Below are 14,638 nucleotides of genomic sequence, written 5' to 3'. Positions count from 1 at the left end.
CAAATCAGTACAAAACTATTGCAAGTGGTCCAGGCCTTATTGTGTGTGTGTGTGTGTGTGTGTGTAGCAGTAATGACACCAATCTGCCACTAAGATTTCTCTTCTAGCCGGTTTTCTCTTGTATTCCTTTGTCCTCTGTGTGGAAATGAGTGGATCAGAACAGTGGTGTAAACAATGGGTAGAAGAACTCGTCCTCCGGTTTCTCCTCCTCTTTGACATTTCTCGATGCGAGGTTGAACACGAGCTCGTTTCGCGTCCACGTGAAGAGCGCCATTGTGACTTTTCTTGTTGTTGATTTGAGGTTTTAAGTTTCCTATTAACGCGTTCTCTGTTTCTGCCGATGTCCAAAAGGATGTTGTGAAAGACGACGAGGAAGGAATCGGTGATGATTCACCAACCCAACTGACTCAAAGCTCAGCGCTGGAACAGGAGGTAGGCTCACATTATCATTAGTAGTAGTAGTAGTGTGGATAGTCTGAACACTAATGATGTGTGTGTGATGTTCTTTTTGAAAGGTTCTGTTAAGTAACGGTGTTCAACTTCCCCCTGGTTCTGGTGCTGAAGTTCACTCTCAATGGCCTGACTTCCTGTCAGATTTCAATGTGAGTATTTTTCCCATGGCCGATTTCGGGTGAACATCAGGTAGTAGCAATTTTACTATAATACTATAATTTTTATTATGTTTATTGTTTTGAAAATCGAAGAGGACCAACGTGAGCAGATATGAAAGGTTAAAACGATTCAACCAATTCATCGTTCGGACGTTGGGCTTCGTCCCACTTCTCTAAAACGGTGGTCCCCCTACATTATTTCCGTTTTATTTATCTGATTATGAACGGTTTTATTTTGGAAAATGACCTTCTTAAAGCGGCTTCGGCTGGTAACACAATATTTTACCGCTAAATTCAAACCCCCAACTAGCAAAATGAACAAACAACAACACAGTGGATTCACTTTTATTATTATATTTAGAAAATACCGTTTTTTTGCCGGTCGTATCATTTTATTTTCTTGTATTTATCCAACACACCTTAAAGGCCGGTCCGTGAAAATGTCTAACATTAAACCGGTCCGTGGCGCAGAAAAGGTTGGGGACCGCTGCTCTAAAACATATCCTGTCTATCCAAAAACAGTGTTGGTTGACCACATTAGAAGATCATTACACCTCATCCATCACCGTGTACAAAATGCTTACTGTATTGTTGTGGTTAGTAAACATTGTGATATTTTCTTTGTGGGCGGGGCTTAGGTGGAGGCAGAAAGATTTCGCTTCACTAACGCTAGACAGTGTTTTGTTAGATTGTTCTAAAACAATGACCAGTCAGAATCAGAAAATATTTGTTTTCATATGATTTCCTGTTTCAGTTTTCTAAAATATACAATGAAAAATTTGTCCAAATGTTGTTGTTTTTTTTTGTTTTTTTTCCATAAAACGAGACTACTTCTAGGCCAAACCGGATTTGAAAAACGCCGTTTTCATTTGTAAAAAACGCTCCACATCGCTTTAATCGCTTCCTAAAAGTTGCTCATCCACACTGAAACGTCTAAAAACGCTCATGTCTGCGTGCTGCATGTGGGGAAACGTAAGACCCTGTGACTCTGCGTTATTTCCGTCTGGAAGTCTACTTTTCGAAGCATCTTCTGTGATTCGCGCCAGATGTCCGCAATGTTGTCAACACAGCTGGATCTTCATTTTTGGGAAAAGGACAGACTCCGCAGAAGAGTAGTGTGGGTGTGGAAGTGAGATTGTGCGGGTCGTTATCCGACGATCATTATGCACAAGTTGCCGAATGGTTGCGACATTATTGGGGGTTGAGCTTCGAAGCTCCTAATCTCTCACCGTCTTCCTGTGACGTTCTTCTGCTCTTAAAGCCCGCGTGCCACTCAAAACACCTCGAACAACTCGTTGCAGCGTCGCCGTTTATCAAACGTCAAACGTCTCTGTGGCAGATTTGGCCAATTTCACGTTTGCTCTTAGTTCTAACTCGCTGTCCGTGCTGAAATCTAAGACGTAGTAGCGCCTGTGGTCAGAATAGCTCCAGTTACACCATAAGTCTAGACACTTTTTGATACCCCCTCATATTCAAACAACAGTGGTTATGAACAAGACAAACACGTCAGTCAGTCCGTCAGTGAATATCCTAATGTACAGCATTTACATGCTTTTTTGGCATTGCTCTTCTGAGTCGTGAGTCGTTTAGCTTTTACTGTAATCGCAATGAATATGCTGACCAGTGTTATAACACCCTCCCCCTCCTTCCCCCTCAACAGGAATTTGAGTCTTTGATTGCACAGCATGTCCCAGATATGGACCCGATCAGCTACAACGTCAGCCTTCACGATGCCACGGTCAGCAGTGGTGGGGATTACAGACCAGATCCACCAAGAGGAGGAGCACACACCACACCCCACCAAACATCTGCTTTCTTCAGCCTGGACTCTACTAATTCATCGAATAGAAACGCACCTCGAGCATCCGGAGGTGCTGCCGTGGCTTTGCCTCTTTTCTCCTCATTAGGAAATGGCTCTCACTCCAGGGTGGGTGGGTATTTGGATGAGGCAGTGTTTGAGCAGATAAATCTGTTGGGTCTGGAGGGCCTGGCTAGTGTGGAGGAGCAGGTACTAAATGCAGTAGATGGCAGATTGGATGCTCCATGGCTCGAGGATTTGGACTCTGATTCTGGTTTGTCATTGGAGACTGAGTCCAGAAGCCCCACCTCAGCCTCAATGTCCTCTTCCGAGTCGTTTTGTGAGGGTGGCGCGATGGGCTACAGCAGTGAAGTAGAGTCCCTATTCAGTAATGGTGGGGCGTGTGCATCATCGTGCTACGATTGGCCACGGGAAAGCTTGAACAAGATAATCTGGCATGACCACAACTATTCATCTCGGTCCCCTGAGGAGAGTAAGCCACAAAGCAGGACCCGATCTCCAAAAGCTATAAAACAGGAAGTAATGAGTGAGGATGAAACTGGACCGGAGGAGCCAAGCCGGGATGAACGGCGTCTGCAGGCTCTGGGGCTTCCATTTTCCGCCCCGGAAATCGTTAACATGCCGATGGAGGACTTCCTGGAGCTGCTAGAAGGTCAGGACCTCTCCACATCGGAGGCCACGCTTCTGCGGGATGTGCGCAGACGTGGCAAAAACAAAATGGCAGCACAAAACTGCAGAAAAAGGAAGCTGCACGCCATCTTGGGCCTGCAGGCTGAGGTGGAGGAACTGATTGCACAGCGTGATGCCCTTCTTCGTGAGAGAACTTGCACCAGCAAGGCGCTGTCCGGCACCAGCGAGTGTTTCAAGACGCTTTCCAATGCTGTGCTGAGGCAGCTGAGAGACGAGCACGGACAGACCTTTAGCCCAGAGCAATACACACTTCACTGTGGCACGAACGGGCACCTGGCGGTCCGACCTCGAACAAATGCAGTGAAAATGAACACGACTCCAGCCAAAACTACAAAAAGGAAGAAGGACAAAAAAAATTGAGACCAGGTTGATTTTGTTTTTTTTTACGTTGTGTTTTTAGTGCGTGTGTGTGTGCGCGTGTGTTTTAAAGGGCTACTTGGTGTAGGACTACTGAACTTTCCCCTTTTAAATATTTAAACCAGAAAAGATGAGCGTTATAATATACTGCGTTTACTGTGTGTAGCAGAAGCACTGAACATGGATGATAGAACACACACAGGAGGTACCTCAGGCCCAGTCCTCAAAAGTCCAGCACAATAATCATCACTATTGCAGAAATAACACACTTTATCAATAAACATGACCCTACTGGACATGTGAGGGAGAAAAAGCAGGTCACTGGATGTTCCTCGGTGGTGAAATTTGCATAAATTTTGGAGACGCGACTTCGCTTCTTATGCAATTGTTATGCTGGTGTTTGTAACTGCATGACTTCCACTATGGCCTTAATGAGTCCCCATGTTTCATCAATATGTCTGTTTTGACTTGGACTTTTTTCCTGGATTTTACATGATTGCATCGTTACTGATAATGTCTGGTTTATTTTCTTTAGACAGACAAGAATCGAAACGTTTGATGAGGTTTTAAAATGCGGATTTATCCGAACTGACAACAATTGAATTTACCTGTCAAATATATAATATACAAAATATCCGTAACGCAAAGATTCCCAGACTTCATGACGTGAGGAAAATTATTTCTTTTGTGTGTTTTTACACGTTACCATGTTTTCTCATTTTAACTGCTTTTATAAATATAGTAATGATGATGATAATAATAAACATACTTGACGATAAACAACAAACAAAATGACCACGTATAAGGCTGTTATATAAGAGTCTTTTTTGGATATACTGTGTGTGTGGTTTTTATATATAATCTCATACTATATTGCCAAAAGTTTGCAGACACCTGGTTATAAGTATGTGTATGTGCTTTTTGAATAAATTTGCTCTCCACTCCTCTGGGAAGATGTTCCACGAAATTGTGGGGGGTGATGTGTCCATCAGCTACAAGGGTGTTAGTAAAGTCAGGTATTGGTGTAGGTCTGGAGGTTCCTGGGGTGCGTTCACATTCATCCCAAAGGTGTTCAACAGGGTTGGAGATCTATTGCAGGCCCACTCAAGATCTTCCTCTCCAAAACACGTAAAGCAGATCTCCATGGAGCTGGCTTTGTGCACAGAGGCATTGCCATGCTGGAACAGGTTTGGGTTTCCAAGTTATTATACTGCATTCAAAGACGTCCTTTACAATTATGTGCCTCCCGCTTTGAGGTAACAGTTAGGAAAAGAACCACATATGGCAGGAAAGATCTAGTGTCCGAATATTTTCATGTGTATATATTAAAATGCTGTTAAACTGTAAATCTTACCAATTATGCAACACGGAACTTGTATGGGATGAAAGTACCACAGGATTCAGGATGAAGGTGAAACATCAGCACGGTGAGCAACATCGCACTGGATCCGCTCTGTCCTGACTCCTGAGCATCAGGTGGCACAGTGGTGGATTTAATTAAAACGGTGTGAACAAACACTAAATCAAAAAGCAGCAAATAACAGTAGCAGTAAACGATCACATTTTTACTCACCGTTGTGGTTTTTAGCGAATGATGATGCATTCATTCACCAATGAATATTTTTAATTCAATCAATTTCATTCCTTTCTCTTTTATAGCATTTGACTGCTACAACAGTGACACCTCTGTTTTCAGACGTGAATTACCGCGGCTTTGCTACATTCAAACGCTTGTTTTTCAGTGTCTGTATATCAAATTTAAGCATACAAAATTGTAAGTGATTATATATTCGACAAAAATGTCATTAAAAAAATAATAATAAATGTACCAGATACAATACAGAAGTTGATTTACACAAATCGCTTCACCCTTCATACTGGCCTTTTTAGACTTCTCTGGAACCTAAATCTAAGACATTAAGTCATTTTTAAATTTTATGATTCAACATTGAATCTAAAAGAAGGAAAGAAAGACGATGTTTCAGAACGAGCTACAATATTCGACTTCCTGCTACTGGAACTATGTGACTGCTCCTCACTTGAGTAATGTATACAAAATAATCAATTCAGTCCTGCACACACTTCATATTCAAATGCTGTATTTCTGTTGTTGTTTTTTACAGAAATCTTTTTTAAAGCAAAAATAAACCGTCAGATTAAGCAACTATCAAAATAATCATTCGTTGTGGCCCATAATTAAATGCAGTCTATTTAATCTGGTTTGCTAGAAGGTACCTGTCACAATGCAACAATCTTCACCCAAACATCTGTAGACCATCTTCAGCAGAGACCAGAATGAAACTGTTCATCCATCATCATTTTTGATAACAGACTCCAAGTTTCTACAATTTTGTAAGACATTTTATATACATATACAGTGGTGTGAAAAAGTGTTTGCCCCCTTCCTAATTTCTTAATTTGCACGTTTGTCACACTGATCTAAAACATTAGTGTGGAAAAAAAAAAAAAGAAATCAGGAAGGGGCAAACACTTTTTCACACCACTGTATATATAAAAATAAAACACGAAATACATTAAATCTGTAGGGGGAAAAAACGGTTATTTATAAATAAAGGCTATTCTTGTTCTTCATACATGCAGTTTATGCTACATCAGTTGCAGCACTGTGTATATGCCGTATATACGAATGAAGGCTCCTCAAATCCTTGTCTTCGCTCATATAATCGCAAGCAGACTTGATGTTGACATCAGGACTCTGTGGAGGCCAAAACGATCACTTCTAGAACTCCTTGTTCTTCTCTACACTAAAGATTAGCTCTTAATGACATTGAATGTATGTTTGGGGTCTGCAGAATAAATTCAGGGCCAATCAAACGCCTCCGTGGTATCTGCCTGAATTTCTCTGCATTAATTCTGAGGACATATCCTGCTGGAAACCTCCACCATGCTTCACTCTTGCCTGCAGAAACTCAGTACTGTAATGCGCTCTAGACGTTCAGCAAATATTCCAGACATCAGTCCAGACCAACTGCTGCCATTTTTCCCCAGTTCCTCGGTTTTCATACAGAGATGAGACACTAAGCCTTGTTTTCATAACTTCTGGCCAGACTTCTCCAGACTGTAGATGGGTTTATCTGGGTCTCACTGGTTTCCTTCAGTTCTTTGCTTATGGCGCTGCAGGACATCTGATGTTGAAGGGGAAGTGAGCACGATGTGTCTGCGTTAAGTTTCCTTGGCCGACCACCATGCTTCTGAACATCACCTGTTTCTTTATGCTTTTTTTAAAATAGCTTGAAGAGCACATCTGGAACGCTCAAAACTTCTGCTTTGAGATCTTCGCCTGGAAGGGCTCTCGCTGATGCAGTACCAAACTACCTAGTGTCTCATTGCTGTGCTCGATCTTGCCACGGTGTAGGACCTGTGACATGAAACTGTCTTCCATAACCTCGGCTCCTCATCTGTTTAACTTCCTGATCAACCTACAGACGAAATTGCTGATCATTAAAAATAGTTGTATAATCCCGGTTTTAAATGGCTTTTGCAGAAAAATGATTAAATCATAAAATATAGATGAAAAAGTTTGGCCTCCATTTGAATCATAACATTCGCTCTGAAAGCAGCACCTGGAGGCAATCTAAAGTAAAGTGAATGGATGATATCTACAGATACTTAAAAAGGAAACCTTGAGATGGTGTATAAGAAAAAAATTTATTCAGGAAAGGGTAGACAGATTGGGTAGCCATCTGCCTGATCTGCACAATTGTGCCTTTGCAACCAAATGGGATCTGGAAGCTTCCCATAGCATCTCATGCTAATGAACATGGTGTCGGTTCCAGAACGAGAAGTAATGGCTGGTCCTGCTCCAGGAACACAGTGTATCTCTGATCTACAGAAGTAGGATTGAGAGGGGAAAGCATTCGAAGATCATCAAACATGTCCTGTTCTGCACAGCTAGTGGAGAAAGTGCTGCTTAGCTGTCATGTCACAAACAAACCAGGCAGAGTAGACCAGATGGTGAACTTCTAATCAGGTCATGAGTTCTAATTCCAGCACCATCACTGTGCAGAAGTGATGAATCCCTCTGATCTGTCCACATTCATTCGTTTATGTTAACATCCCTATGATGCTGTTCAGGCAATACAAATGTGGATACATTTGAAAACTGATTTTGTAAAAACTTTTAGTCTGCACAACGTTTCAAAGAGCCAAGTAGTAAATAAACACCAGGCAGAAATTACACGATTTAAAGAGTCCCATGTTTGTGCACGTGCAGTTTTTCACAAACATTTTCCATATTTATCTGGATTTATGTCGACACAGCCTGAAAAAGGTGAGAACATCTGCACTGCAGTTAAGCTGGAGTGAATGAACACATCACACGGACAGCAGCTGGTTAAAAGAAAGGCACAAACCTTTAATTGAAACTTTTCTGAAAAAATATGTACAGAAAATATACAGTGGAACTATTCAGGCTGAATCGAACCCAATGCAACTGAACTCTAAGGACACTGGATGATAGGGACAATAGGGACAGGGAGATCTACAGATACACAAAAGCATCAAACAGAAATAAAATGACCAAGCAGCCAAACACAACAAATAGATTCCTCTTAAATCTTAAAATCAGAAACGGATTGTTCCTGGGGGGGTGCGGCGTGTCGATCCCACGCACGCGGGAACGTGGGGCTCAGGCTGGCTGCGGTGCGAGACCCACACCTTCAGGGTGCACACGGGGGCTCAGCCAGAGAACCTTTGGGTTGGAAAAGTACACAGGGGTGTGGAATACTAGTGCTGTTCATCCTCTGGGCAGGAGTGCCAGGTTAGCCTCTCCTCATAAAACGCAATCACCACCTGCGGGCACTGGGTATTCGCCTCTCGAGCTGGCACCAGGTCTGCCTCGTCCGAGTCCTTCCTACAAACACATAGTGGGGGATCATTTCTGTTCTACACTCTAATGCGTTTTAATAAATAACCAATGACAGCAAACATTACACTCATCCAGGAGTCTCTTCAGAGGCAATTTCAAAGCTCACACTGATGTTCTAAACACAGGGAGCAGAACACCAGAGGAGACCTCAAACTGCTGAGCAAGGAGGAAGATCTCAGAGCTTCAAGAACAAATGCTACAGAAACACCGCGTGACAAACACCCGGTCTCAGCATGGACGAGCTTCATAATGCTCTCAAAGTTTGTTTTGACACACGAGACTACGCGCTGCACGGAGAGCGCTGTATATTTATTAACCGTGTTTAACTGAATTATAGTAAATATGTTTTACAATTAGCACAATTTTATGATCAAGAACTGTTTTTGCACTATTTCATATTTTTAACAGTGTCTATTGTAAAAACTATCGGTTGATTAATCGGTTATTGGCGAGTACGATCCAAACTAGCTATCAGTAACCGAAGGAAACTGGAGAAACAAGTTTATTGTTGGGTCTCTCCAAAGTACATCATCCTCAATGATCTTGAATGAAGGTCAACACAAGGTCATTATCCGATTAAAAAAGAAAAAGAGTAAATTAGCTACAGGAATAAACTTGTGCATTAACCTCAACACTGGTTAAGAACATTTCTACTCTAAAAGAGGAATGAGATAGCATATTGAAAGATCTTCTCTCACCACTTCATCAAAAACATCAGTTCTCCGCTGCTGTCCGTCGCCCCAATGATCCTCTCCGGCTCCAAATTCCTGGCAAACCCTCTCGGCTTTTCATTCTGCAAAATAACAAAAAAAAAAGGGAGTTTGAGGAAGTCCTTCAACATGAAAGAGAAACACATCAACCCTGCACTCACCAGCTCCTTCTTCCTCTTGGCCTTGCTCTCCTCCGTCTCAGGCTCGTCTGTAGAAGACTTCCTCTTGTTGGAGTCAGGTTTCTCCACCACGCCTTTCTGGGACTCGAGGAAGGCAGAGATCAGCTCAGGGCAGTCGAGGTTCTCTTCCGGCTCCCAGGTGTTATCAGTGCTGAAGAATGCAGTGAAACAGTGAGTGATGAGACTACAGGGATCTACAACATTCAGCAGGAGATTCTGGGAAATAAACAATGAGTGCAAGCATCGGCGGGTTTAACTGGAGTCTTCCAGTGTTCGCCGTGGAGAACATACTCACTCTGGGAATCCTTTCCACTTGAGGAAAAACTCCACTTTTCCATTCACCACTCGCTGGTCCATCACCTTCTCCACCACAAACTCTTCAGGTTCTTCCATATCCTTTTTTGACTTGCTGGTCTGTTTCTTTCCCATGATAACCTAACACACACACACACACACACACACACACACACACACACACACACACACACACACACACACACACACACCAGGACTCATGATGGAGATCCAGGTCACCTCAGGGGTGTGTGTTGAGCTCAAACACCTCTTAACCTCCATGTGTGTAAGAGAGAGATTGCGAGTTGGAAGAGATTGTGTGTGTGTGTGTGTGTGTGTGTGTGTGTGTGTGTGTGTGTGTGTGTGTGTTAGCCCGTTATCAAGTCCCACATCCCGCTGCTGGTTGTCCCTCACCCTAAGCCCCGCCCCCCGCAGCAGTAGCGTATAGCGCTATTAATCCCTGCAGCCGCTGAGTCTCTAGTGATTACACTATCGATTATTTACTACATTATTACCTCGCGTGTAAACATTTATGTAATAAATATTCATATTTTTCATAAACACCCGCCTGAGTTTACTGCATCACACAGCTAACACACACGGCTAAGTGCTAACAAACACTCAGCAGAAGGCCATCTCTCTCTCTCTCTCACACACACACACACACACACACACACACACACACACACACACACACACACACACACGAGATTATCCTAATTAACCTACACACACTCGCCATCTTTAAACACCGTTTAATAGGAGAAGTAGAATAAACAGGACGCTCTCGATGCGCATGCGCACAGTGGAAGCCGCATGGGCGCGAAAAGCAGTGAACAAAAGAAGACCAAAGACCGAATTCCTCTGAATCTAAACCCGAACCGAACCACAGGCCCAGGCCTAAGCGCCTCCTCTTCGCCCCGCACTGCTCCCACACCCGTTTACCTTCAACAGATTATAACCGAATCCAATCTGCACCGAGGTGAAGAAACTCCGCCACTCCACATCAACCTCAGGCCTGCACTGATATCAACCCTCAGAGACCTGCGCGCCGTCACGCTCCGCCCACACTGCGTCATCACGCACAGCCAATCCGTTTAAAAAAAGAAAACAGCGCGTGAGGGGCAGCCGCGAACACAACCTAGACCTGGACACGTGGCTCTCTACGGGCTGTGTCTTTGTCTCTGCCTGAACATGTGTCTCTGTCTAAACACTGTCCAAACATGTGTCTGTGTGTCTCTAAACACAGTATCTGTCTAAACACTGTCCAAACATGTGTGTGTGTCTGTAAACACAGTCTCTGTCTAAACACTGTCCAAACATGTGTCTGTGTGTCTGTAAACACAGTCTCTGTCTAAACACTGTCCAAACATGTGTCTGTGTGTCTGTAAACACAGTCTCTGTCTAAACACTGTCCAAACATGTGTGTGTGTCTGTAAACACAGTCTCTGTCTAAACACTGTCCAAACATGTGTGTGTGTGTCTCTAAACACAGTATCTGTCTAAACACTGTCCAAACGTGTGTGTGTGTCTGTAAACACAGTCTCTGTCTAAACACTGTCCAAACATGTGTCTGTGTGTCTGTAAACACAGTCTCTGTCTAAACACTGTCCAAACATGTGTCTGTGTGTCTGTAAACACAGTCTCTGTCTAAACACTGTCCAAACATGTGTGTGTGTCTCTAAACACAGTCTCTGTCTAAACACTGTCCAAACATGTGTCTGTGTGTCTGTAAACACAGTCTCTGTCTAAACACTGTCCAAACATGTGTCTGTGTGTCTGTAAACACAGTCTCTGTCTAAACACTGTCCAAACATGTGTGTGTGTCTCTAAACACAGTCTCTGTCTAAACACTGTCCAAACATGTGTCTGTGTGTCTCTAAACACAGTCTCTGTCTAAACACTGTCCAAACATGTGTCTGTGTGTCTGTAAACACAGTCTCTGTCTAAACACTGTCCAAACATGTGTCTGTGTGTCTGTAAACACAGTCTCTGTCTAAACACTGTCCAAACATGTGTCTGTGTGTCTGTAAACACAGTCTCTGTCTAAACACTGTCCAAACATGTGTCTGTGTGTCTGTAAACACAGTCTCTGTCTAAACACTGTCCAAACGTGTGTCTGTGTGTCTGTAAACACAGTCTCTGTCTAAACACTGTCCAAACGTGTGTGTGTGTGTCTCTAAACACAGTCTCTGTCTAGACACTGTCCAAACGTGTGTCTGTGTGTCTCTAAACACAGTCTCTGTCTAAACACTGTCCAAACATGTGTCTGTGTGTCTCTAAACACAGTCTCTGTCTAAACACTGTCCAAACATGTGTCTGTGTGTCTGTAAACACAGTCTCTGTCTAAACACTGTCCAAACATGTGTCTGTGTGTCTGTAAACACAGTCTCTGTCTAAACACTGTCCAAACATGTGTCTGTGTGTCTGTAAACACAGTCTCTGTCTAAACACTGTCCAAACATGTGTCTGTGTGTCTGTAAACACAGTCTCTGTCTAAACACTGTCCAAACGTGTGTGTGTGTCTCTAAACACAGTCTCTGTCTAAACACTGTCCAAACATGTGTCTGTGTGTCTCTAAACACAGTCTCTGTCTAAACACTGTCCAAATGTGTGTGTGTGTCTCTAAACACAGTCTCTGTCTAAACACTCTCCAAACATGTGTCTGTGTGTCTGTAAACACAGTCTCTGTCTAAACACTGTCCAAACATGTGTCTGTGTGTCTGTAAACACAGTCTCTGTCTAAACACTGTCCAAATGTGTGTGTGTGTCTCTAAACACAGTCTCTGTCTAAACACTGTCCAAACATGTGTCTGTGTGTCTGTAAACACAGTCTCTGTCTAAACACTGTCCAAACATGTGTCTGTGTGTCTGTAAACACAGTCTCTGTCTAAACACTGTCCAAACGTGTGTGTGTGTGTCTCTAAACACAGTCTCTGTCTAGACACTGTCCAAACATGTGTCTGTGTGTCTCTAAACACAGTCTCTGTCTAAACACTGTCCAAACATGTGTGTGTGTCTCTAAACACAGTCTCTGTCTAAACACTGTCCAAACATGTGTCTGTGTGTCTGTAAACACAGTCTCTGTCTAAACACTGTCCAAACGTGTGTGTGTGTCTCTAAACACAGTCTCTGTCCAAACACTGTCCAAACATGTGTCTGTGTGTCTGTAAACACAGTCTCTGTCTAAACACTGTCCAAACGTGTGTGTGTGTCTCTAAACACAGTCTCTGTCTAAACACTGTCCAAACATGTGTCTGTGTGTCTGTAAACACAGTCTCTGTCTAAACACTGTCCAAACGTGTGTGTGTGTCTCTAAACACAGTCTCTGTCTAAACACTGTCCAAACATGTGTCTGTGTGTCTCTAAACACAGTCTCTGTCTAAACACTGTCCAAATGTGTGTGTGTGTCTCTAAACACAGTCTCTGTCTAAACACTGTCCAAACATGTGTCTGTGTGTCTCTAAACACAGTCTCTGTCTAAACACTGTCCAAACATGTGTCTGTGTGTCTGTAAACACAGTCTCTGTCTAAACACTGTCCAAATGTGTGTGTGTGTCTCTAAACACAGTCTCTGTCTAAACACTCTCCAAACATGTGTCTGTGTGTCTGTAAACACAGTCTCTGTCTAAACACTGTCCAAACATGTGTCTGTGTGTCTGTAAACACAGTCTCTGTCTAAACACTGTCCAAATGTGTGTGTGTCTCTAAACACAGTCTCTGTCTAAACACTGTCCAAACATGTGTCTGTGTGTCTGTAAACACAGTCTCTGTCTAAACACTGTCCAAACATGTGTCTGTGTGTCTGTAAACACAGTCTCTGTCTAAACACTGTCCAAACGTGTGTGTGTGTGTCTCTAAACACAGTCTCTGTCTAGACACTGTCCAAACATGTGTCTGTGTGTCTCTAAACACAGTCTCTGTCTAAACACTGTCCAAACATGTGTGTGTGTCTCTAAACACAGTCTCTGTCTAAACACTGTCCAAACATGTGTCTGTGTGTCTGTAAACACAGTCTCTGTCTAAACACTGTCCAAACGTGTGTGTGTGTCTCTAAACACAGTCTCTGTCCAAACACTGTCCAAACATGTGTCTGTGTGTCTGTAAACACAGTCTCTGTCTAAACACTGTCCAAACGTGTGTGTGTGTCTCTAAACACAGTCTCTGTCTAAACACTGTCCAAACATGTGTCTGTGTGTCTCTAAACACAGTCTCTGTCAAAACACTGTCCAAACGTGTGTGTGTCTCTGAACACCCTGTCTCTGTCTAAACACTGTCCAAGCATGTGTCTGTGTGTCTCTGAACACACTGTCTCTGTCTAAACACTGTCTGAACATGTGTCTCTCTGTCTGAACATGTGTGTGTCTCTAAACACCCTGTCTCTGTCTAAACAACATGTTTCTGTGTCTCTGAACACCCTGTCTCTGTCTAAACACTGTCTGAACATGTGTCTCCCTGTCTGAACATGTGTGTGTCTCTAAACACCCTGTCTCTGTCTAAACAACATGTTTCTGTGTCTCTGAACACCCTGTCTCTGTCTAAACACTGTCTGAACATGTGTCTCTCTGTCTGAACATGTGTGTGTCTCTAAACACCCTGTCTCTGTCTAAACAACATGTTTCTGTGTCTCTGAACACCCTGTCTCTGTCTAAACACTGTCTGAACATGTGTCTCCCTGTCTGAACATGTGTCTGTGTCTCTAAATACCCTGTCTCTGTCTAAACACTGTCCGAACATGTGTCTCTCTGTGTCTCTGAACACCCTGTCTCTGTCTAAAGACTGTCCAAACATGTCTCTCTGTCTGAACATGTGTCTGTGTCTCTAAACACCCTGTCTCTGTCTAAAGACTGTCCAACCATGTGTCTCTCTGTCTGAACATGTGTCTGTGTGTCTCTGAACACCCTGTCTTTGTCTAAACACTGTCCTGAACATGTGTCTCTCTCTGTCTGAACATGTGTCTCTTTGTGTCTCTGAGCACCCTGTCTCTGTCTAAACTCTGTCTGAACATCTCTCTCTCTCTCTCTCTCTCTCTCTCTCTCTCTCTCTCTCTCTGAACATGTGTCTGTGTGTTTCTCTCTGAACACGTCTCT

The 14,638-nt window shown here is 43.2% G+C and overlaps 2 protein-coding genes across 3 annotated transcripts in view; one reads left to right on the top strand and one right to left on the bottom strand.

The window, feature by feature from the left end:
- Window positions 1-4,309, top strand: part of nfe2l3 (nfe2 like bZIP transcription factor 3) — a 5,488-nt gene extending 1,179 nt beyond the window's left edge. Inside the window, exons 2-4 of the mRNA XM_083523655.1 lie at window positions 352-432; window positions 516-602; window positions 2,272-4,309. Coding sequence (XP_083379781.1) covers window positions 352-432; window positions 516-602; window positions 2,272-3,480 — 1,377 coding nt within the window. The 3' untranslated portion in view covers window positions 3,481-4,309. The remainder of the gene's footprint in view (window positions 1-351; window positions 433-515; window positions 603-2,271) is intronic.
- A 3,522-nt stretch (window positions 4,310-7,831) lies between these two features.
- Window positions 7,832-9,683, bottom strand: cbx3a (chromobox homolog 3a (HP1 gamma homolog, Drosophila); the record flags this gene model as incomplete). 2 transcript variants are annotated; one of them, XM_083523840.1, is made up of 4 exons in its annotated part: window positions 7,832-8,350; window positions 9,064-9,158; window positions 9,237-9,405; window positions 9,550-9,683. In XM_083523840.1, the coding sequence occupies 4 exons, from the start codon at window positions 9,681-9,683 to the stop codon at window positions 8,224-8,226; spliced, it is 525 nt and encodes a 174-aa protein (XP_083379966.1). In that variant the 3' UTR covers window positions 7,832-8,223. The 2 variants fall into 2 exon arrangements, with proteins under 2 accessions (XP_083379966.1, XP_083379965.1); XM_083523839.1 differs by having other exon boundaries at window positions 9,064-9,405.
- Between the last annotated feature and the right edge of the window lie 4,955 nt (window positions 9,684-14,638).

This window comes from Silurus aristotelis (genome assembly GCF_946808225.1).
Source record: "Silurus aristotelis genome assembly, chromosome: 21".
Lineage (NCBI taxonomy): Eukaryota > Metazoa > Chordata > Actinopteri > Siluriformes > Siluridae > Silurus > Silurus aristotelis.
The sequence above is the reverse complement of the archived record's forward strand: the minus strand, read 5'-3'. Positions and strand labels throughout refer to the sequence as shown.